General features: G+C 42.1%; 2 protein-coding genes across 2 annotated transcripts; one reads left to right on the top strand and one right to left on the bottom strand.

Annotated features, from left to right (window-relative positions):
- Positions 1 to 1,001: 1,001 nt before the first annotated feature.
- Positions 1,002 to 2,402, top strand: LOC306934294 (nuclear factor 7, ovary-like; the record flags this gene model as incomplete). Its single annotated transcript, XM_079516865.1, has 1 exon — positions 1,002 to 2,402. The coding sequence occupies one exon, from the start codon at positions 1,002 to 1,004 to the stop codon at positions 2,400 to 2,402; it is 1,401 nt and encodes a 466-aa protein (XP_079372991.1).
- A 9,128-nt stretch (positions 2,403 to 11,530) lies between these two features.
- On the bottom strand, positions 11,531 to 23,743 carry LOC306934618 (dihydrofolate reductase-like). The gene is made up of 6 exons (XM_079517265.1): positions 23,561 to 23,743; positions 22,066 to 22,115; positions 21,327 to 21,432; positions 19,892 to 20,018; positions 12,651 to 12,766; positions 11,531 to 12,032 (listed from the first exon to the last, which is right to left on the bottom strand). Exons 1-6 carry the CDS (start codon positions 23,650 to 23,652, stop codon positions 11,951 to 11,953), a joined length of 573 nt encoding a protein of 190 aa, XP_079373391.1. The 5' UTR covers positions 23,653 to 23,743; the 3' UTR covers positions 11,531 to 11,950.
- Positions 23,744 to 25,496: the final 1,753 nt, after the last annotated feature.

Below are 25,496 nucleotides of genomic sequence, written 5' to 3'. Positions count from 1 at the left end.
TATTATATTATCTTATGTATTGTTGTGTTTACAGTACTCTGTGGAACAATGTACTATGCAGTATGCACACATGTGTGAGTGAGAGACAAATATCTGCAGTGGTAGATACATAGTACTATGTTTTACTTTAGTATCAATACTGCAATATAGAAATACACTGTTACAAGTAGTCCGTAATTCAACATTTACTGGAGTAAAAGTACAAAAATGTTGGCTTAAAATGTACTTAAAGCACCAAAAGAAAACGTAGTCATTGGGCAGAATGTCCCATGTTTCAATAGCAGATCTACAAGCTCACAATGCGTTGTTGGCCGAGTTGCACCATGGGAATTATATCATCCCTCCTGACCTAGACTAGACTGTGCTTTATGTGCAAGTCCAGTTTGTGCACCAAAGATCCTCAGAACATGACTAATTTGACTCATGTGTTCAAAGCGCATTTTGCCAATGTATAACATTACAAAACCCCACTCTGCTCTTACTTTTTCAAATTAGAAATGTAAACTTAATGTTGATTTGAATTATGAAGAAGATTTCTCCAACTACTATGTGTATGTGGTTTAGTCTTTCTGCATGGCTCCATCTTGTCTCCATGGTTTGATCTTGTACGAGTCTCCCTCTTTCCCAAAGTGTGGCCTTGGATGGCCGTAGTTTGATAGGTTAGGTTTAGGGATAGTTCTAAATTCAGATGTATCATAACTGATGGGGACTTTACAGATAGTTTAAGGGCCAGTGTTGACTTTCACCTCAATAACATTATTTTGTGTGTGTACACTTTGCAACAGGTCTGTGGTGGTGTGAGCTTCAGATCAAACACAGGAGGACAGATTGTCTTTGCACAGCTACAGGAGGGAATACTGACTCAGACCACTGGAACCTGCTGAATGGACAACAACCACGATTCACAGTGAAAGTAAACTTCAGGGAACATTCTAGAGGAGGTGTTACCACCACTGACTGAATTCCTGTATTAGTTGCTTGTAGCTTCACTCAGAGACTAAATGGCCGCCAAGTCGGATTATTCCTGTTCTGTGTGTCGTGACATCTTTAAAGATCCCGTTCTCCTGTCATGTGGCCACAGCTTCTGTACAGCTTGTTTGCAGCAATGGTGGAGACAGAAGAGAATACAGGAATGTCCAGTTTGTAAGGAAATACATTCAACAGATCATCTACCCCGGAATCTGGCTATGAGGAATCTGTGTGAGGCCTTCACGAGACAGAGAGCTTCAAAACGTAAGAGAACTTCATCAGGGTATGAGGATCTCTGCGGTCTGCATGCTCAACTCAAACTGTTCTGTCTGGAATGTCAAGAGCCAGTGTGTGTTGTGTGTCGAGATTCTGAAGAACACAACAACCACAGTTTCAGACCCATCGATGAAGCTGCTCTGGATCGCAAGGAGGAAGTCCAGAAATCACTGAAGCCTTTACAGGAGAAGCTGGAGGTCTTAGATGAAGTTAAAAAGAAAAGTGAAAGAACAGCAATATACATTAAGGCCCAGTTGCAGTACACAGAGATACAGATTAAGAAACAGTTTAAGAAGCTTCATCAGTTTCTACAAGAGGAAGAGGAGGCTAGGATCACTACACTGAGGGAGGAAGGTCAGCAGAAGAGTCAAATGGTGAAGGCGAAGATTGAGGGTCTGAACAGAGACATATTAACCCTTTCAAACAACATCAGAGACATAGAGGAGGAGCTGAGAGCTGAACACATCTCATTCCTGCAGAACTACAAGACCACAATGGAAAGAGTCCAGTTCACACTGCAGGCCCCACATCTGGTCTCGGGACCACTGATAGACGAAGCCAAACACCTGGGAAACCTGACCTTCAGAGTCTGGAACAAGATGAAGGACATTGTCTCCTACACTCCCGTCATCCTGGACCCCAACACTGCGGGAAGAAACCTCATCCTATCTGAAGATCTGACCTGCGTGATATTCGGAGAGGCGCCCTGCCTCTCCGAGCTTCCTCCTGACAACCCGGAGAGGTTTGCCCAATGTCCCCTCGTTGTTGGTTCCGAGGGCTTTAACTCAGGGACTCACAGCTGGGACGTTCAGGTTGGGGACAATTTTGGTGCAGACTGGGATGTGGGTTTGTTAGCAGAGTCGTACACAAGGAAGGGAAAAGGAAAGGGTGAACACTATACAATAAGGTTAGAAGAAGGGATCTATACAGCATGGTCCTTACTAAGGAAAACCACTGTTTCATTGAAGCAGGCACCTCAAAGGATCAGAGTCCAGCTGGACTGGAACGAGGGGAAGCTGTCATTCTCTGATCCTGATACTGACACATGCATACACACCTTCACACACACCTTCACTGAAACACTCTTTCCATACATTTTAAGCATTAGTGAAACTGTTCCTTTGGCGATTTTACCAGCGGTGATCAGTGTGACATGATGATGATGATGACGACAGTCTTTAAGGGGGAATATTACTCAGTTTTATAGAATATATGATTGTGTTGTCGCATTAACAGTTTTCAAACCTATGAAATGCCCAGCTTATTTTTTTTGCGCAAGGGACCCCCGTTCCCTAGAAGAGAAGATTAATGGTAAAAAACAATTCAACATAATTTAAAACATGTTTTGTATTTTTCAATCATGTGGATTAAACCTTGATGTGAACTTTGAATTCTTGCCTGGTTTCTGTGTTGTACTGTCTGAGTCACTGAACGTTACATAAATAGTTAAATATTCACAACTAATATATTGTCTATACAGGTTAAAGATGTTTAATTGTAAAATATTATATCATGGGTCAAACTAATTCACTTTGTTATCCTTCTATAAAATCACATTATTATTTTTTTTAAATCAAACTAACACTCATTTTCATATAGTGATTGTGCAGGGCATTTCACTTTGATAATATTGGAACATTATGACGTATGCCTACATTTTGGAAATACTATAGCAATTCATAATTCCAGTATATTTTGTATTCAGATATGACTTCATATGACTTCATATGACATTCTGATCTGCCTATAGTGACAGGTAGGACTTTGGTGTCAACTTGACCAAAGGCATAACTTCATAATTTCACCACCAGCCAAATGAATTAATGTGGGCTAGTTGAAAGAGAAAAATCACACCCGTGTGAACTGAGTGGTGTAAGGTCTTATATAGCCTGTCTGACGTAATGAAATCATGTCTGACGTAATGAAATCACACCCGGGTGAACAGGGTGAACATAGCAACCATGCTCATTTTTTCTGCACAGACTAACAAAGCAAATTCTGCTCTGAGGGCAGCTTAAATGCTATACATACTGTAAAACCATGTTAATTTGCTGCTCTGAGGGCAGCTTTTGAATGCTGCTCTCAAGGCAGCTCAATTTTAGTGCAGGAACAAAAGCCCCAAAAGTTGACTATACCCCTCCCCGAGGTATAACAAAACGAGACATAGTTTTTTCATATCTTTAGGATGTCCCGTTCATGAAATGGATTGTCCCGAGATTTACTTTTACTGCAAAAGTCTTAAAATGTATTCATGAAGTGACTCACCACATAGGCAATAAAAAACGCCTATCTGAAAGAGAGAGTTCCAAGTAAATCCTCTGTCATTTTTTACCTGCTGTTTGTTTTTACATCATACTTGCACAAATTGTCTACAGGTAGTGTGCCTACATCCCAGAACAATCAGAATGCCAATATTTGGTTCTAATGTGAATCAGCAGCCTTTTATATAAGGCCTTAAATAGGCGGAAATAGCAAAAAGTTTACTTTTCTGACATTCACTTGTAATTTTGGTCCTACTATTTCCCCACTGAAAGAAACGCCTACCCCCCACCACACACACACACACACACACACACACACACACACACACACACACACACACACACACACACACACACACACACACACACACACACACACACACACACACACACACACACACACATTATATATTTTTATGTTTACATGGAAATTAGAATGTATTATTTTACTGTCCAATGACACAGGCCAAGTTATTGTGGAACATCCTAGTTGGATATTTCTGATGTGAAATGGCACAAGGGACCCCCACAAAAAGTCCACCCCAAAATGGTGCCCTTTTCTGGGGGTTGGGCACCTTCCCCCTCAGTGCTCTCTGCCCCCAGGATGCCAATATTTGGTTCTATTGTGAATAAGCAACCGTTTATATAAGGCCTTATTGTGACCGCAGGTCGCGTTTACTATGAAATCGTACATTTTTGTCCGTCAGTCAGTGTAACACTCTAAAGCCCCAATATATGGTGCCCACTGCCCAGGTCTCATAACATCACGTGGCATCGGAGATCCCTGATGTCATAGTAAATACAACCTGATGTCGCAATTAAGCCCATACAGTATATGGAGATCCCTGATGTATCAATATTGGCCAGCAACTCTACATCTGACCTCAAACCGCGCCCGGCAGTCGGGTTAGAGTTCTCAACAGGCCTGAAAATTAAGTCCCAGCTCATGGGCCCTCATCAAACCCTTTACACTCAAGACACTGCCCCCGCTGCCACCCTTAGATCTATATGGAGCTGACCTGTTCTGACATTCCATATGTTGATCTGACCTCATCAAACCCTGTACACTCAAGACATGCTCCATATATGGCCAGTACAGAATTCATTCCATATGTTGATCTTACCCCCCATGCCAAAGCGCCAGCGCTCGCCCAGCAGTCACCCAGGTGGATGCGTGCACGTCACCTCGCCCTTTATGACGCGGTCGCTTCTCACCCTCAGGCGTCTTACTGGTTATAAGTGGATCGATCTATCTATCTATCTATCTATCTATCTATCTATCTATCTAACAGTTTTCTTTTCAAGAGTTACTTCTAAATGTTCTAATCCTGATCTAATACTGTAAAAGGCCTATACAAACTTAATAACAGGAAATATATTTTGATGCCATGTTTTTAGTTTACTCACATTCATGTGGAATCTAAGGATGTTTCTGTCTTGAGCCTATGCCTCAAAACAGCTGGAATGACAAAATATTGTTATATAAGGCAACATTGTTGTATGCTAGATGTATAGGTGTGAGTGAGGCCTAACGTCTTCTATGGTACTACTTATCAATCAGCAGCTTATTCTCAATGTCATCTTGAGCATTGTGGGGGGAACTGACTGACGGGGGCCAAATTGGTTTCCATAAGCTGCTGATTGTTGATTATTCATTAATAATGGCACACACGGGGGCACGGTGGCACAGTTGGTAGTGCTGTCGCCTCACAGCTAGAAGGTCCTGGGTTCGATTCCCGCTCGGGGCGCTGTGGGTGCTGGCGGCGTGTTTCCTCCTCCGCATCATCAGTGCCCATACCCGAGGCGGGGTTGGCGAAAGGGTCTTTCTGTGTGGTGTTTGCATGTTCTCCCCGTGTCCCCTAGGGTAGGTACCCTCACAAAAAACATGCAGTAATCCTGGTCTCTAAACTGCCTCCCCCTGGCCAGCCGGGGTGCCTGATGGAGGGGAAAGGAACTGGTTGGAATAACGTGTTCCTTCCACGCGCTACGTCCAACCAGGGAAACTCCCACTGTCAGGTGTAAAGGAGCAACTTGGACACTCAGGCATGAAGGAAGCATGAGTTCAAGTCCGTTGCTCTCCCCATGTCCCCCATATATGGGGACTAGGTTGGTGGAGAGTGTGTAGAGCCCAGGATCACATTAGATAATTGACACAGGGGTGAAAAATGGGTTACAAAATCGTGGGATAAAACTTATTTAAAAAAAAAAAAGAATGGCACACACAAAGCTGTGAATTCTACAGCATTAAACCATACTGCATTTAGGCTATATGGACCTATAGAATACAACATCAATAATGTGTCATTCTTGATGCTTTCAGGTGTAGCGATATTAGGTCCATCTGAGAATAATAGATTCTATATGAATATGAAGTGGCTGGGTAAAAACATATTGTCTCCACCAGGACGAAAGGCATGGCATCTCTATGTTTTTCGCGCTAGGATGAGCGGGCCGAAGGCCCGCAAAATTCTAGTGCTATACATATGTTCTATGATGTGCTATGACTACATACAATGCAATTATTGTGCTGTCTACATGACATGCTATAAGTCTGTTTCAAATGCTATCTAAGTCTAAAAAGTGCTATCTAAGGGGGTAGGATAAGTGCTATGGGCCATTATGGAGTCTGAAAGGTGGGCTTTTGTGATGGGCCTTCAGCCTTTCACATTGAAATAGACCAATCACTGTTCTCTCAACTGGGTGAGAGGTGTGAAAAGTGTGGGAGGTGTTTTTCTGGACAAAGACAACACACTGGCCTACATACAATATGTATATATACCGGCCATTACCGTCCTCCTGCTGCCACTCCTGCCAGTGCTGAGTCAGACCACGACAGACACACGCAGACTGCACACCATGGAGTGACCTGTGACCACCACCAAGCAGCTTCAGTTCAACTATCAGACCTTCTGTTGTGAGAAGCCAAGTTATTACAGGTAAGGATGTATGCCTTCTGCCTTCTCCCCATTTCTGATAAACGCATATAGTTGCCTAAGAAGGTTTCTGTACTTTAACGTGACTTTGATTGATGATCGATACTTTATTAGTCAGAAATGTAAAACAGCACAGTACAGTCAAGACATTAAAGCTAAAAGGATATCACAAAAAAGTCCTGGGGACTTGTTTCCCTTGTGGACTTCTATCATGTCTATCCACCAGTTTCCAGTGTCCCAGGAGGCCTTGCGTGAATTATGCAATTAAGGATGTAATCTTTACTTCATTACATCCATTATTATTTGTATTATATTATCTTATGTATTGTTGTGTTTACAGTACTCTGTGGAACAATGTACTATGCACACATGTGTGAGTGAGAGACAAATATCTGCAGTGGTAGATAGATAGTACTATGTTTTACTTCAGTATCAATACTGCAATATAGAAATACACTGTTACAAGTAGTCCGTAATTCAACATTTACTGGAGTAAAAGTACAAAAATGTTGGCTTAAAATGTACTTAAAGCACCAAAAGAAAACGTAGTCATTGGGCAGAATGTCCCATGTTTCAATAGCAGATCTACAAGCTCACAATGTGTTGTTGGCCGAGTTGCACCATGGGAATTATATCATCCCTCCTGACCTAGACTAGACTGTGCTTTATGTGCAAGTCCAGTTTGTGCACCAAAGATCCTCAGAACATGACTAATTTGACTCATGTGTTCAAAGCGCATTTTGCCAATGTATAACATTACAAAACCCCACTCTGCTCTTACTTTTTCAAATTAGAAATGTAAACTTAATGTTGATTTGAAATATGAAGAAGATTTCTCCAACTACTATGTGTATGTGGTTTAGTCTTTCTGCATGGCTCCATCTTGTCTCCATGGTTTGATCTTGTACGAGTTCTAAATTCAGATGTATCATAACTGATGGGGACTTTACAGATAGTTTAAGGGCCAGTGTTGACTTTCACCTCAATAACATTCTTTTGTGTGTGTACACTTTGCAACAGGTCTGTGGTGGTGTGAGCTTCAGATCAAACACAGGAGTACAGATTGTCTTTGCACGGCTACAGGAGGGAATACTGACTCAGACCACTGGAACCTGCTGAATGGACAACAACCACGATTCACAGTGAAAGTAAACTTCAGGGAACATTCTAGAGGAGGTGTTACCACCACTGACTGAATTCCTGTATTAGTTGCTTGTAGATTCACTCAGAGACTAAATGGCCGCCAAGTCGTCTTTTTCAGAAGAGGATTTTTCCTGTTCTGTGTGTCGTGACTCGTGACATCTTTAAAGATCCCGTTCTCCTGTCATGTGGCCACAGCTTCTGTACAGCTTGTTTGCAGCAATGGTGGAGACAGAAGAGAATACAGGAATGTCCAGTTTGTAAGGAAATACATTCAACAGATCATCTACCCCGGAATCTGGCTATGAGGAATCTGTGTGAGGCCTTCACGAGACAGAGAGCTTCAAAACGTAAGAGAACTTCATCAGGGGATCTCTGCGGTCTGCATGCTCAACTCAAACTGTTCTGTCTGGAATGTCAAGAGCCAGTGTGTGTTGTGTGTCGAGATTCTGAAGAACACAACAACCACAGTTTCAGACCCATCGATGAAGCTGCTCTGGATCGCAAGGAGGAAGTCCAGAAATCACTGAAGCCTTTACAGGAGAAGCTGGAGGTCTTAGATAAAGTTAAAAAGAAAAGTGAAAGATATCAAAGCTATATTCGAATATACAATGTGGGGACAAAGCTATATTCGAATATAAAATTGTGGGACACGGGAAGCAGGCAACTGTTGGAGAAAATGTAATAGTGCAATGGCTGACCACTTCCACGTATTCTGGGACTGCCCAATAATACAACGATTCTGGCTAGAAATAGTATCGGACATTAACACAATAATGGGTTTTGAGATTGAATTTGAATTTACAAAGGTTTACCTGTGTAACATACCAGATGACCTTAATACCCCAGATAAATACCTTCTTAAAATATTGCTAGTGGCAGCAAAAAAGGCAATAACCAAGAAGTGGCTGGATAGAAGCCCGCCTAAGAAAGGAGAGTGGACAGCCATTGTACGAAACATATACGAAATGGAAGAACTTACTTTCGCAGTTAGGATATGTACAGAAAAGTTTCACAGATACTGGTTGAAATGGATATTATACATGGGAATAGACATTTTGTAAAGGATCTGTATGAATGAATAAGAGGTGAACACTGTCATTAATCTGTCATTAATAATGTCATTATTGTATCTGTTGTGCTCAAGTTTTTGTTTTATTTGTTTTGTCCACTGTTTACCCTTCGTTTCGTATTTTATTTTATTTTTAGGATTCTCTGTTTTCCCTCTGTTTTCTTTTTCACCTTCCGTCATTGTTTTTCATAATCTTGTACATTGATTTAATTTAAACAACAAAAAGAATGGAATGCCGATGTATAATTATCATGAAACCTGTAACTGGGAGCGAACTGACTAAAACAAACTGAAACTACTCAAAGAGGGTTCCCCTACCCACCTGGAACTGTATGACCCGTAACACAATGAAAGTTAATAATAATTAATGTAACAAATGACTTGTAACAATTACAAAATGTACTGTGATGCCCAATGTGACCCACCTGTTCACCGAAAATTCTAAATAAAAACAAAGTTTCAAAAAAAAGTGAAAGAACAGCAATATACATTAAGGCCCAGTTCCAGTACACAGAGATACAGATTAAGAAACAGTTTAAGAAGCTTCATCAGTTTCTACAAGAGGAAGAGGAGGCTAGGATCACTACACTGAGGGAGGAAGGTCAGCAGAAGAGTCAAATGGTGAAGGCGAAGATTGAGGGTCTGAACAGAGACATATTAACCCTTTCAATCAGAGACATAGAGGAGGAGCTGAGAGCTGAACACATCTCATTCCTGCAGAACTACAAGACCACAATGGAAAGAGTCCAGTTCACACTGCAGGCCCCACATCTGGTCTCGGGACCACTGATAGACGAAGCCAAACACCTGGGAAACCTGACCTTCAGAGTCTGGAACAAGATGAAGGACATTGTCTCCTACACTCCCGTCATCCTGGACCCCAACACTGCGGGAACAAACCTCATCCTATCTGAAGATCTGACCGGCGTGATATTCGCAGAGGCAGGGCAGCTTCCTCCTGACAACCCGGAGAGGTTTGCCCAATGTCCCCTCGTTGTTGGTTCCGAGGGCTTTAACTCAGGGACTCACAGCTGGGACATTCAGGTTGGGGACAATTTTGGTGCAGACTGGGATGTGGGTTTGTTAGCAGAGTCGTACACAAGGAAGGGAAAAGGAAAGGGTGAACACTATACAATAAGGTTAGAAGAAGGGATCTATAAAGCAGGCTCCTTACTAAGGAAAACCACTGTTTCATTGAAGCAGGCACCTCAAAGGATCAGAGTCCAGCTGGACTGGAACGAGGGGAAGCTGTCATTCTCTGATCCTGATACTGACACATGCATACACACCTTCACACACACCTTCACTGAAACACTCTTTCCATACATTTTAAGCATTAGTGAAACTGTTCCTTTGGCGATTTTACCAGCGGTGATCAGTGTGACATGATGATGATGATGACGACAGTCTTTAAGGGGGAATATTACTCAGTTTTATAGAATATATGATTGTGTTGTCGCATTAACAGTTTTCAAACCTATGAAATGCCCAGCTTATTTTTTTTTTGCGCAAGGGACCCCCGTTCCCTAGAAGAGAAGATTAATGGTAAACAACAATTCAACATCATTTAAAACATGTTTTGTATTTTTCAGTCATGTGGATTAAACCTTGATGTGAACTTTGAATTCTTGCCTGGTTTCTGTGTTGTACTGTCTGAGTCACTGAACGTTACATAAATAGTTAAATATTCACAACTAATATATTGACTATACAGGTTAAAGATGTTTAATTGTAAAATATTATATCATGGGTCAAACTAATTCACTTTGTTAATATTGGAACATTATGACGTATGCCTACATTTTGGAAATACTATAGCAATTCATAATTCCAGTATATTTTGTATTCAGATATGACTTCATATGACATTCTGATCTGCCTATAGTGACAGGTAGGACTTTGGTGTCAACTTGACCAAAGGCATAACTTCATAATTTCACCACCAGCCAAATGAATTATTGTGGGCTAGTTGAAAGAGAAAAATCACACCCGTGTGAACTGAGTGGTGTAAGGTCTTATATAGCCTGTCTGACGTAATGAAATCATGTCTGACGTAATGAAATCACACCCGGGTGAACAGGGTGAACATAGCAACCATGCTCATTTTTTCTGCACAGACTAACAAAGCCAGTTGTACGTAATGAAATCACACCCGGGTGAACAGGGTGAACATAGCAACCATGCTCATTTTTTCTGCACTAACAAAGCCAGTTGTAGGAGTGGTTTACACCACTCAAAAAGTGCCTTGATTCAGTGGGATTCAGCACAAAAGCCTCTGCCCGGGCTCTGGACAGGGCCCAAATTAGCCAATATTGATCACACCTGATCACCCCTAGATCTCCATATATGGACAGCTTTTGAATGCTGCTCTCAGGGCAGCTTAAATGATATACATACACCAATGTTAAATTGCTGCCCTGAGCCTGAGGGCAACTTTTGAATTCTGCTCTGAGGGCAGCTTAAATGCTATACATACTGTAAAACCATGTTCATTTGCTGCTCTGAGGGCAGCTTTTGAATGCTGCTCTCAAGGCAGCTCAATTTGTCTGGTGTCCAGGCTAATCTCTATATCTCAAATAAGGGACCTATAGCTTAATGGAAATGCTAAAAGCTTTGTGTTGTTTCAAACAAACACACATACAGTAGACACACGTATGTGACTCAAATACAAAGTACAAAGAAATACACAGAAGTACAGATCTATACATTTATTTGTATTTGTTTAACTTAAGTCCAGAACTCAAGTACTGTAAATGTACTTCATTACTGTCCAACCACTGTTTTTTGTGTGTGTGTGTGTGTGTGTGTGTGTGTGTGTGTGTGTGTGTGTGTGTGTGTGTGTGTGTGTGTGTGTGTGTGTGTGTGTGTGTGTGTGTGTGTGTGTGTGTGTGTGTTCCGTTCCATTGAGTGTGGCTGCGCTCCATGTGTGTGTGTTCCGTTCCATTGAGTGTGGCTGCGCTCCATGTGTGCTGCAGGTTTTGTCTCATTGCCTATGAGGGGGAGACCTCAGCAGTGTAATTATTATTATTATTTAATCACAAGCTGTCAATACTTTTCGTTGGTTCAATATTCACAAAACCCACAGAGTAAAAAAAGGTAAGACGTATAAGCTGCTATTTACACTACTTTTGTGTGATACCATTGTACAAAGTAGGGTATTAAATTATGATTTATAATACATAACATGTAGAAATATGGCGATACGATATCTCTGCCCGACAGCCACGTCGTTAAAAGATGAAGCCATGATGCACTCAGAGCTATTTGACATGACAGTCATGACATAGTGACATCACAGGTCAGTGGTCGATGCTCTCATAGACTTCAAAACTATACTGGACGCCGTGCTCCTCCTGCACGCCTTCTGCTACACCTGCAACCCTGCAACACAAAACACATGACGGACACAGTGTTACTTTTGTCCACTAAAACTATGGCGAAAAATGTTTGTCGACTACCTGTTTTCACTGAGGAAAACAATATAAAAACTAAGCCATGATGACTAAAAGGGTTATAGTGGTTAAAGTGATTTATTAAGACATTTTGTGATTTATTAAGACTTTTTTGGGGGGGAAGAGCCGCAAGGAACCCACTTTGAGAACCGCCGTACGTTTTCTTCCACCAAGTCTCTTCAAAACAGCCGATTGGCTATTTTGGCTGAATGTTCGTCTCCACAATAGGTTCTCAAAGTGGGGTCCTGGGAAATTTGTTTAATACAGCATCACAATCATTTTAACACCTTGATCCATTTTTTTTATACGTTGACCATTCAAAAATAGCAGATATACAAGCTCACTGCGCGTCACTGCGAGCTTGTACATCCATCTGCTATTTCTGAACATTTTGGAAAATTCTTTGGGGAAAAAAATAATATTTTTGATTTATTTTTTTGACAAGGGGGTCCACAGCCAAATACATATCAATTCGGGGGTCCTTGACTCCTTGAGCACTACTGACCCCTTGAGCACTACTGCTCTAGGGGTCATGTGTAAAACTCACCCAGACAGGAGGCGGTATTTGTCCATGCTGATCTCAGGCAGGAAAGTGTCACAGTCAAACTGTTTGTGGACCCGGGTGACAAACAGCCTCCTGGTCCCCGGGCTCTCCATCACTTCCTGGCGGGTGGGCACACATGGCACACACACACACACACACACACACACACACACACACACACACACACACACACACACACACACACACACACACACACACACACACACACACACACACACACACACACACACACACACACACACACACACACACACACACACACACACACACACACACACACAGTTCAACACAGCATGTCTGTCTGTCTGTCTGTCTGTCTGTCTGTCTGTCTGTCTGTCTGTCTGTCTGTCTGTCTGTCTGTCGGTCTGTCTGTCTGTCTGTAGGATTGACTCACACCATATTGTCACTGTCGGGGTTTAAAACTTGTATGTCCAAAACTATTAAACAGAAAAATAAATTGAAAGGTGTCGTGAGCTTGTGGATCGGATATTATTTTGCTACAGTCGGACAACAGTATCGCTACTCTTGTCCGACGAAGTAGGGCATTCATTTACTAAAAAACATAGTAGAAATATTATACATACAAGGTTTCTGCCCGACAAATACATTATGCTCTCACACTCATCCTTGAGCTGGTCTCCATGACAACTGAACTGACAACAAAGGGAAGTGTGTGACAAAGGTTCAAACTTAGTCATCACAGGTGTCCGAGATTCACCGTCATTTATATTTGATAACGTGCAGAAACCTTGTGTATGTCAATTTCTCAACTTTTTTGTAAGTTAATACCGGCGTACTTCATCGGACAAAAATGTCCCGCAAAAATAGACGATCTACAAGCTCAGAATGCGTCACGATGTAGAGCAATGTTTTGCTATTACTGAAAGTCAAAGTGAAAGTGTGTCTGTGGGTTGTATAATCCAGTGTTTCCCAACCTTTTTTGTCCCAGGGCACACTTTTCATAGCCTAAAAATATCAGGGCACACCTAGATATACGGTGTATAGGCCTATCTATATACATATACATACATGTATATAATATATACAGTATATATATAAATTATATATATATATATATATATATATATATTCATGGTTCCAAAAAAATAACTATTTTAGTTATTTTTCGTTAGTACCACAGCCCATAGCCATATAGAACCTCAGACTTTATTGAATAAAAAAACTTTGGGGGATTTAACACTTTGATTGCTACAAGATCTCGACAGGCCTATTTGGATGTTGCTACCGTTTAACATTGCACAAAGGCCTTGTTCGGGGGCCCACAGCAAAATGTTCTCTTATAGCGAGAATCACACGCATACATCAAAAGAAAGCTGAACTTGTCATTTTGATTTTACCATGTTCCATTCTGGAGATATTGACCTTTTTGCAACACCTGCATTTGCCTGGAAGTGGTTATCTTGAACAGCGAGCAGAGTTATGGATGGTTTAAAGTCAGAGACATTGACAGGCAGATATAAAATTGAACCCAATAAATATCCTATACATCCTATACACCGAATGAAAGCCCTGAATGTGTACTTTTACGAGGAAAAGAGTAAACATTGATCCCATGTACAGTTAGACAGTAATTGGTTATTGAATGCAGCTTGTGCCCACCAGATAACTTCAGAGAAGACATGGACGTGAACTCCTCAATATTCACAAAATAAGGCCTATAGCGACATATAAATACTATATACCGTATGAAACAGAAGACTCTCTGCTTTCATAAGAAAAAAACTTCTACTGTAGTAATAATAAAAATCACACCCATGTGAAGTGAGTGGTGCAACTCTGTCCCATATTCTGTTCTCTGCTTATTCAATACAGCTCGCTATATACGGACTGAGGCAGAAAGTCATGTAAACCTTTTATTTACAGTTTGGTCTGTAAACTTCTACTGTAATAATAAAAATCACAACCCTGTGAAGTGAGCATTGCAACTGTTCTGTACTTATTCACTACAGCTCGCTATATACGGACTGAGACAGAAAGTCATGTAAACCTGTTCTCTACAGTTGCACCCAACTGTAGAGAACAGTTGCACCGCTCACTTCACAGGGGTGTGATTTTTATTATTACAGTAGAAGTTTACAGACCAAACTGTAAATAAAAGGTTTACATGACTTTCTGTCTCAGTCCGTATATAGCGAGCTGTAGTGAATAAGTACAGAACAGTTGCAACGCTCACTTCACAGGGGTGTGATTTTTATTATTACAGTAGAAGTTTACAGACCAAACTGTAAATAAAAGGTTTACATGACTTTCTGCCTCAGTCCGTATATAGCGAGCTGTATTGAATAAGCAGAGAACAGAATATGGGACAGAGTTGCACCACTCACTTCACATGGGTGTGATTTTTATTATTACTACAGTAGAAGTTTTTTTCTTATGAAAGCAGAGAGTCTTCTGTTTCATACGGTATATAGTATTTATATGTCGCTATAGGCCTTATTTTGTGAATATTGAGTACGGGTCCATGTCTTCTCTGCAGTTATATCTGGTGGGCGCAATGTGCATCCACCCAGTAACCAATTTATGACAGACTGTACATGGGATCAATGTTTACTCTTTTCCTCGTAAAAGTACACATTCAGGGCTTTCATTCGGTGTATAGGATGTATAGCATATTTATTGTGTTTATTGTTATATCTGCCTGTCAATGTCTGACTATAAACCTTCATAACTCTGCATCCTTTAGATGATGATGATGATTCACTGCTTTCATTGTTTTGATCGCAGTAACATTGGGGGGGGGGGGGGGGGGGTCATGGGCACATTGGGCAGCAAAAGTCTTGATCGTACGGCTATAAAAAGTCCCATTCCACCGTTCGGTTCGAGAACTATAGTATAACGGTGAGACGCGTTGTCATCATGAGCTGATTTTGTTTTTCAAGCTAGTATAGGGAACATGCCTGGGCATGCACGGTTTAGGACGCGGAAAAGTTCGTTATACATTACACCCGGGTCGATTACGTCCCCGACGCGTTCATTGCGGTCTTATCACTACAATTATAATGAATAAAAAAGCGTTACAATCACACGTCTGAGCGATCTCCGATTATGACGGCTCTGCATGGCGATACGTGATCCACCAACGGTAGACTGTCTAATGTCATGGCGGCCCCTCTCGATACTGTAGTTCGTTTGTTAGTTCGTAGTATTGTAGGCTCGGGGATCGTTTGGTCGCTACAGTATGAAGAAGTAAACATGCATCTGTCCATGTGTGTTGCCGATCTGGTGCAGAATCTGCAGATCATGTGTTAGGCAGCGTAACAGCGTTCCGTATGTTTTTTTCCGAGACATGAGCCCCCATCTCGCAAGGCCCTCCTCCTGCAGGAGAAACAGGAGGGGAGGGGGGAATCGAGTATAAAAGCCAATAGGTGGAGGAAAGCCTGGTGAGGCGAGGTTAGGTGAAATTTGATTCTTTTCACACACGGGCTACATCGGCATGGGCGCATCCATTCTACACTGGTTTATACACGTAAAGCGGCCCGCCCTCCTGTTTTCAGGAGGGGAGGGGTTTTTTTTTTTTTGGTTTTTTTTTCTGATCACGTGAGCGGGACTAAGCAGCAATGATAGGGCGATGGTTCTTCATTGTCCGGGTGGGTAAAAAGATGAATGAAAGTGATTGAAACGTATTGATACGTGATCCGCACCCGACGTTTGATTAATTGATAACGTATTGATACGCGATTCGCGTCGGCTGTGTTAATAATACAAAATTAATTCCTTTAAAAAAAATACATTTTGGAGAAAAAATAGCTCATATGCAATGTGAAATGCCACCTAATTCTTAATCTTTTTCCTTGTCTTTATTATGGGCCAACTTGTGAAAGCTGCATGCTTTTATTGTGAAGGGTCTCAGTTCTCACAGCCTGCATATTTCCACGTGCTGAAAATAGCTGATCGACAAGCTCACAACGCGTTGTGAGCTTGTAAATCAGCCATTTTCAGCATGGAACACGTGTACGACGAAGAATAAATCAGGCATCACTGCGCTTCTGTGGAGGGAGGGAGATATATTGTGTTGGCCGAACGAGGCGATCATGTATGGACACTTGGACAGCTATTTTTGGTGGCACATTATGTTTAATCACAACAACGTCACGTTTACTTTACCTCCTCAGTGTTTGGGTCGGGACATGTAGGACTGTATGTGTCTGCTGTCTACGTGCATATGCGCGAAATGTAGCGTCTTCTGGATGCATCTCTTTTGCATTAACATTTCAATGGCCGAGGGTCGTTAGAGTCTATTGTTCCGTCGTTATCGCACGTCTAATGGTTAGACGTGTGACAACAACGACGCAACAATAGGAAGCCTGCAGCCCAGTAGCTATAATATTGCTTTCGGGGGAGGCTTAGTGTTATTTTCGGTAAAATCAGGCGGCACACCTAGACACATCAAACGGCACAGTAAAGTGCCGCGGCACACAGGTTGGGAAACACTGGATAATCAATGGAATGCATCAAGACCTTGTGACTAAATAATAACTCCATTGAATCTGATTGTGACTAAAATAATAACTACATTGGATCCATTGGAACTCCTGAAATTAACAGTTTTGGACATAGAAGGTTTCCAACCAACAGCAACGGACCAACAGTATTCCAATGTCCTTGAAACTGAATCAATAGATCATATTAGCAGATCTTCCTCGTCTAAGGAGCTGTTTCATAGCCAGTGGGACAGAACATACTGTCAGTGAGTTTGTATGTTAATAAACAACGAAGCCCCTTGTAGCGCCTAAACCCCATTATTAGGCGGTACTGGTTGCCAACAGCCAGGATTGAAGTTATGACGGGTGCTCCAGGAAAGTGATGTCCAAACATGTCCATTCAGTTGAAGTATATTTATTAGCTGCCAAAGCCCTATACTTTTACATATAAATAAACAAGTCAAAAGAATATACCGGTAGACAATGAGCCCTCCAAACAGTCTAAAAACTGTTTGCCTTTGCATGTCAGCAACACCTGCACCTGATTAGGGCCAGGGTTAAATACCCCTCCCTGTAACCAAGGCAACCAAGGCCTTGATTGGCAAGTCCTTCAATGACAGCACAGAATAGATGCATGACTCAAATGGCTCTTACACACCCACCCCTAATTGCTACTGGTGTGAAAACAGAGAAATTCAAAACATAAAAAAAACAAAGAGCCATTAAATAACAAAATGACATGAAAACAAAATGCAACATTTTTAAGGCAATAACTCAGACAATATTCATGATTGCAATAACCAAACTCAAATGTTAATCTGTAGGACAAAAGGCATTTTTATTCAAGTCTTTCTGCTTTTATCCTTTTCTTTCTCGAGCTCTGCCACCTTCCTTCCCTCCTCTTTCTTGAGCTGTGCCATTTTCCTTTCTTCCTCTTTCTTTGGCTCTGCCATTTTTCTTTCTTCCTCCTCCTTGAGCTTTTAGCTGGTACCTTCTTGGTGGCAGGCTTGACTTTCTTCTGCACTTCCTTGACAACTGCAGGCTTCTTTGGTGCCACCTTCTTTGGCCTTTTAGCTGCACCAGGTTTCTTTGCTTTCACAGCTTTCTTAGCAGCAGGCTTCTTCGCCTCTTGTGTCCTCCTCGGAGCCTCAGCCTGGTGAGCCTGCTCCTCCTGTGTCTTCAGAGACTCACCACTGTCTCTGACATAATCATGACCAGCAACACAACTCTCAATATCCGAAATCATATCATCATCACCAGGGCAACTTGAACTTTGACCATAGAGCCATCTGTACATTCCATCCTCAATCCATCTGTCCATTTCATCCATAAAACAGTCAAAACTCTGCGTTTTTACTTTGTGCCATTTTGGAAGAGCATTTTCGGCTTCATCATAAGTACTCATGAAGTTGCAATATATATCTTTAGCCTCATTTAAATATTGCTCATCGTTCCACCAGGCAACATCTTTTGGGTTAGACAGCTTGAGCTTGTACCGCTTTGCCCTACTGTCCCTTTGCAAAGTGTCAATATTTTCAATCAAATCTTTGTGAGTCATTTTGACCACAGCCCCATCACCAGACTCAAGTTCAACACCATTGTCATTTGTTGGCTGCTTGTAAGCGCAAGTTTGCGCCTCACCTTTCTCCATGAGGAAAAGGTCAATGGTTCATGTTCAATATGGTTTGTCACAACACATTATTTGCATCGGCGGCCCTGCACCGCTGAAACGTACCACACTTTCTCTTGGTGAAGCGTGCCGTGGATGATCTCTATCTCCACCGTATGGCCGCCCGTTACAGTCAGACTCCGGTCCCGATCCGCTGCTGTGACTGCGGTCCCGTGACCGGTTCGGTCCTATGGTCTGGTGCCGATGATCTGCTGCAGAGCTGGCTGCTGTGCTGTGGCAGCAGTACTGCTAATGCCGAAGTCCCGACTCCCTAAAGCGCCCCTGTAGCTCCGAGTCGATCACCTCCAAACAGCAGAACTTGCTTGCAGCCGATTCTTGCAACACACGCTGAGGCCCGGTCCTGTGCCGTGCTTGCAGCGTGTCCACTCCAAAACTGGCCCCGCTGGTTCTTCGACTTCCCTATCAGTCTACATGGAACCGAGGCAAAGTTTTTAGACTTAAATGTAGCGCCTAAACCCCATTATTAGGCGGTACTGGTTGCCAACAGCCAGGATTGAAGTTATGACGGGTGCTCCAGGAAAGTGATGTCCAAACATGTCCATTCAGTTGAAGTATATTTATTAGCTGCCAAAGCCCTATACTTTTACATATAAATAAACAAGTCAAAAGAATATACCGGTAGACAATGAGCCCTCCAAACACAGTCTAAAAACTGTTTGCCTTTGCATGTCAGCAACACCTGCACCTGATTAGGGCCAGGGTTAAATACCCCTCCCTGTAACCAAGGCAACCAAGGCCTTGATTGGCAAGTCCTTCAATGACAGCACAGAATAGATGCATGACTCAAATGGCTCTTACACCCCTAATTCATCATAAGATGTGACCCGCTAATAGGTTTATATATATCAGTGCTTCTCAACATTATTTTTTAAATGATTATTATTTCTGGGGTCACCTTCTTAACACACCGCAGTTACACGCAAATAATGTTTCTACATCCGGTTCCAGCGGAACCTTCAAAATAAGGGTTTCAGCCTTCATCCACGGCATTTTCCTACCAGAACTGTTCAAGGCAAAGCAGTCACGCAGCTCTGACTTCCTTGTCAACTCAGCGTCATCTCTACACATTAACATTGATAATGTAACAGTACCTTGTAGAGAGAACTGCCTCCTATGACCCAGACCTGGTCGGCTGTGTCTGCCATCTCAGCCGTGTCCAGCAGGCGGAGCGCTGAGCTGAAGTCTGAGGCCAGGTGGTGCGCACCTGGAGGCGCTTCTCTGTGGGGGTTGATTGACAGCTGGTCAGTGCATGAGCCAGTAATGTACTCAAGTACTGCACTCAATTTGAAAATAGTTACTTTGTAGATTTTGATTAATATTACACACTAACCACTTCAAAATAGCAGACCTACAAGTTCACAATGTGTGTAGATCTGCTATTTTCAAAGGATTTCTTTTTATACATTTTGAACTTGTGAAATGGGACATTCTGCACAATGTGTACTTTTACTTTTGGTACTTAAAAGTATATTTTGACGCCAAAATACTTTTGTAATACGGGACTTCTACTACATTGCACTGCAGTAGAGATACTTTCACTTAAGTAAAGAAATGTAGTACTTTTTCCACCACTGGCATGAGTTACAGCTATGTTTAGCTTTGGCCTAATGCAAACCCATCTAGAAATAATGTCAGGTATTTGCTGTGTTCACTGAGGCGTTTTTTAAGGTGCTTAAAGGATAACTTTGTTTTTTAGTTATTTTTCATCTGTACTTTTCAATTGTTGTCCGGGAAGTTCAGCCGGTCCTCGGTAGAGCTCTCGCCTTTGGACCAAGGTTGGTCATAGGTTCGGTCCCGGGCAACTCAGTGTATGAGTAGCACGGCTTGGGTGCAGAAAGTTGTGTGGTCAAGTACTGGGACCTAGGCATGCATGATATAATCTGTAGCATAATCGGAATCGGCCATAAAAATGCCATATTGGTATCGGAACAGTCTCAAAATAATCCTGATTAATTAATCAGTTTTCACCAGCACGAAAAATGTATACATTTATCAAGGAGTTCAATATAAATCAAAAGTTTCTAGTACCCCTAGTCTTGAACAAAAGTCAAATCGAATATGATGTAAAATCTTAAGTAAAAATGATTTTTACTAAAAAATCATTCAGTTGTGAGAACAGACACTTGGAAAAGAGTATATGCTATTTATTGTTTGATTGAATACTTTATTGACAGGCTTTGGGCCAAGCCCCTAGGGCCTAGGCTTGTTTCCATTGTGGTCCTCTGTATAATTTCGGAATCTGTCAGAATCCGTATCGGCAGATATGACCCTGCAAATAATCGGAGATCGGATATCGGTCAGAATTCCATAATCGTGCACCCCTATACTGGGAGATGGAGCCCCACACCTACCATCAGCTCTAGCACATTGTAATAGGGATAGACTACAGATTTATCGGCTGATACCGACAATAATCCCCTCCGACCTACTTACTTATTGTTAATCGCAATAATTTGTATGACAATAAATCGTCAAGTAAAATGTAATGATGGTGATTCGTGACTGCCCCATTCATACAGTACATACTTGAGTTCTCTGCTGAGGACGATGTTGATCCTTCCGCTGAGAGGTCTGTTCTTCTCCGGGATGGAGAACCACGTCTTTCTGCCCATTATCACCACGTTCTGTTTACCTAGAACAGTGGTTCCCAAACATTTTAGCCCGTGACCCAAAAGAGAAATTAGACATTCCCCGTGACCCAAATTAGTGAAAATAGCAAATTGGCTACAAAAAAAAGGGAAAAAAAGAGTGAGCGGCACCCACAGCCAGAATACTAGAGGAAGTGACAACAACGATCTGGTAACACCCACCTATAGAACAAACATGGGTAAATTCTCCTTCTATAATACAGCACCGCCACCCAAATGTGGATCACTGGCTTCTTTTAAAACAGGCCTCACTTCTCCATTGGAAAGGTGGTCACCCATTCATATAGTGTTTTATATTTGTGATGATATTGTACAGTATTTTAAATACATAGGACCTCAATGGAAACATGCCCACAGGGCTTTTGGGGGTTATCCTTTTAGAGTAGACCAAGTGTTTGACCGTACTTGAACTATTTGCATTTCTATTTAATACAGTATTCAATCAATGAAAAATACACACTTAACCACTTCAAACGTGGCCTCCCTATTTTCGACATGTCAGTATAATACCTCAGTAATGAACAATGTCGCTGTCGGGTGGACAAAACCATTCCTTTTTTTAAAAACAGTGAAAATCTTGTAGATTGTACATGAAGTGAACCAAAAACGTCAGTTACCTTCAGCAGATGGGGTTGATGTCATCTTCCGGAAATGTTTGAATTCATTACTGTAATAAAATAAAGAACAACAAAAAAAGTTAATTCAAGACTTGGTCAGTAACAAGGTGACACATTATTTACTAATGTTTCTTTTTTATTTTAATTGATTTCACTAGACATATTATATTACATCTTTTAGACGACTATAGCAAATTAAAAGACTGCACATTTCAAAATGTACACAATACGTTGTGTAGTGTGTGTGTGTGTGTGTGTGTTTTTTTTTTCCAGGGGTCCTTGAGGGGGCTCCCCAGCAGCATTTTTACTCGAGTCGTGACCCATAAAAATTGGTCCGTGACGCGTGACACACATGGGAAAATTCTGTCTTTCAAGGGACGGCAGGCAATATAATAGCCTGTCTCTTTAATTCTCTCATTGCACCATCTTGTGCAACAAACATAATGGACTGTGGACTCTGAACACAACCCAGCAGACATGGCTTTAGTTTTTGTTGCTGTCAGATGGAAAGTTAAAACATGTGTGAAAATCTACAACTGACAACGTGTCACAATGCTTGTACATCGTCTATGTTCAATACTTTTGTATGACGAAGAATGGCATTTCATTTATGAAAAACATTAAAAGTTGAAATATGAAGTAATTAGGTTTCTGCCCAACAGCAATGATAGTTTAGTCACTTTAGTGCATGGTTAATGTATGCTGTCTAATCCTACCAGTTTCTCAAAGTGTGGCCCAGGGACCCCAGGGGCCCTTGGAGGCGCCTTCATGACTGATAGTTCATCTTGTTGTTACACATGTAGGCTACTACAAGTAAATGCAACTACAGAACATACAAGAATGTCTATTTGGGTCAGTTCCATCTTATATTAACAATGGTAGACAGACAGCAATACCCACAGTATGCTAGACAAGACAGACAGACAGACAGACAGACAGACAGACATGCAGTGTTGAAATGTGTGTGTGTGTGTGTGTGTGTGTGTGTGTGTGTGTGTGTGTGTGTGTGTGTGTGTGTGTGTGTGTGTGTGTGTGTGTGTGTGTGTGTGTGTGTATGTGTGTGTGTGTGTGTCTCATGTGTGCCCACCCGACAGACAGGCAGACAGACAGACAGACAGACAGACAGACAGACAGACAGACAGACAGACAGACAGACAGACAGACAGACAGACAGACAGACAGACAGACAGACAGACAGACAGACAGACAGCATTCTGGACCAAATGACAGATTTGATATGAGATCAAATCATGCCACAAAATAAAAAGGTTCTTTAGATATGAGTTAATCACTGCTTTAAATAAAAACATAATTTGAGAATCGCTATCTATCCCTTACTTCCTGTGTGTGTGTGTGTGTGTGTGTGTGTGTGTGTGTGTGTGTGTGTGTGTGTGTGTGTGTGTGTGTGTGTGTGTGTGTGTGTGTGTGTGTGTGTGCGTTGATAGCTTGTAGATCTGTTCTCTTTTGTTGCTGTTGTCGCGAGATGCCGACGTACCTGAGTCGTATGGGATGCCAGGGTAAATTACCGTTGTTTCCGATGCCCATGTTAGGACACACGGCCACAATGGCGTTCAGGACACGAGACATTATTTTATAACTTATAATTAAACTCAATTAAATGTCATCAAAATAATAAAATGTGCCAGATTTGTTACTTGGCGAAAATAAACACCAGGCTGGTTCAATGCTGCCGCCAAATAAGCCGACGAGAGGAAGTGAGTAGTGACACAACCAAGGGGCCAGCGAGGCTATTCAACGTTGAAGCTCTGGGTCCTAGTGGTAGGAGGAGGGACTACAGGCGGACCCGTGGATTCATGACCGGGAAACCCCGTGCAGCTGGGCTTTAACGTTGAGCGCTCGGTTGCCCTACGTCACTCAGGACCTCAAAGTTGAGGTCCTGGGAGGGACTTCCAGCAGTCTTCCGGGTGCTTCAAAACACAACCCAGCAGACATGGCTTTAGTTTTTGTTGCTGTCAGATGGAAAGTTAAAACATGTGTGAAAATCTACAACTGACAACGTGTCACAATGCTTGTACATCGTCTATGTTCAATACTTTTGTATGACGAAGAATGGCATTTAATTTATGAAAAACATTAAAAGTTGAAATATGAAGTAATTAGGTTTCTGCCCAACAGCAATGATAGTTTAGTCACTTTAGTGCATGGTTAATGTATGCTGTCTAATCCTACCAGTTTCTCAAAGTGTGGCCCAGGGACCCCAGGGGCCCTTGGAGGCGCCTTCATGACTGATAGTTCATCTTGTTGTTACACATGTAGGCTACTACAAGTAAATGCAACTACAGAACATACAAGAATGTCTATTTGGGTCAGTTCCATCTTATATTAACAATGGTAGACAGACAGCAATACCCACAGTATGCTAGACAGACAGACAGACAGACAGACAGACAGACAGACAGACAGACAGACAGACAGACAGACAGACAGACAGACAGACAGACATGCAGTGTTGAAATGTGTGTGTGTGTGTGTGTGTGTGTGTGTGTGTGTGTGTGTGTGTGTGTGTGTGTGTGTGTGTGTGTCTCATGTGTGCCCACCCGACAGACAGACAGGCAGACAGACAGACAGACAGACAGACAGACAGACAGACAGACAGACAGCATTCTGGACCAAATGACAGATTTGATATGAGATCAAATCATGCCCCAAAATAAAAAGGTTCTTTAGATATGAGTTAATCACTGCTTTAAATAAAAACATAATTTGAGAATCGCTATCTATCCCTTACTTCCTGTGTGTGTGTGTGTGTGTGTGTGTGTGTGTGTGTGTGTGTGTGTGTGTGTGTGTGTGTGTGTGTGTGTGTGTGTGTGTGTGTGTGTGCGTTGATAGCTTGTAGATCTGTTCTCTTTTGTTGCTGTTGTCGCGAGATGCCGACGTACCTGAGTCGTATGGGATGCCAGGGTAAATTACCGTTGTTTCCGATGCCCATGTTAGGACACACGGCCACAATGGCGTTCAGGACACGAGACATTATTTTATAACTTATAATTAAACTCAATTAAATGTCATCAAAATAATAAAATGTGCCAGATTTGTTACTTGGCGAAAATAAACACCAGGCTGGTTCAATGCTGCCGCCAAATAAGCCGACGAGAGGAAGTGAGTAGTGACACAACCAAGGGGCCAGCGAGGCTATTCAACGTTGAAGCTCTGGGTCCTAGTGGTAGGAGGAGGGACTACAGGCGGACCCGTGGATTCATGACCGGGAAACCCCGTGCAGCTGGGCTTTAACGTTGAGCGCTCGGTTGCCCTACGTCACTCAGGACCTCAAAGTTGAGGTCCGGGGAGGGACTTCCGGCAGTCTTCCGGGTGCTTCAAAACGCCACTGAGCAACTTCCACTCAAGGGGCCAGTGAGGCTATTCAACGTTGAAGCTCTGGGTCCTAGTGGTAGGAGGAGGGACTACAGGCG

This window comes from Electrona antarctica, assembly GCF_951216825.1.
Source record: "Electrona antarctica genome assembly, chromosome: 12".
NCBI lineage: Eukaryota > Metazoa > Chordata > Actinopteri > Myctophiformes > Myctophidae > Electrona > Electrona antarctica.
Note: the sequence above shows the minus strand (reverse complement) of the source record. Positions and strands in the feature narration are given on the sequence as shown.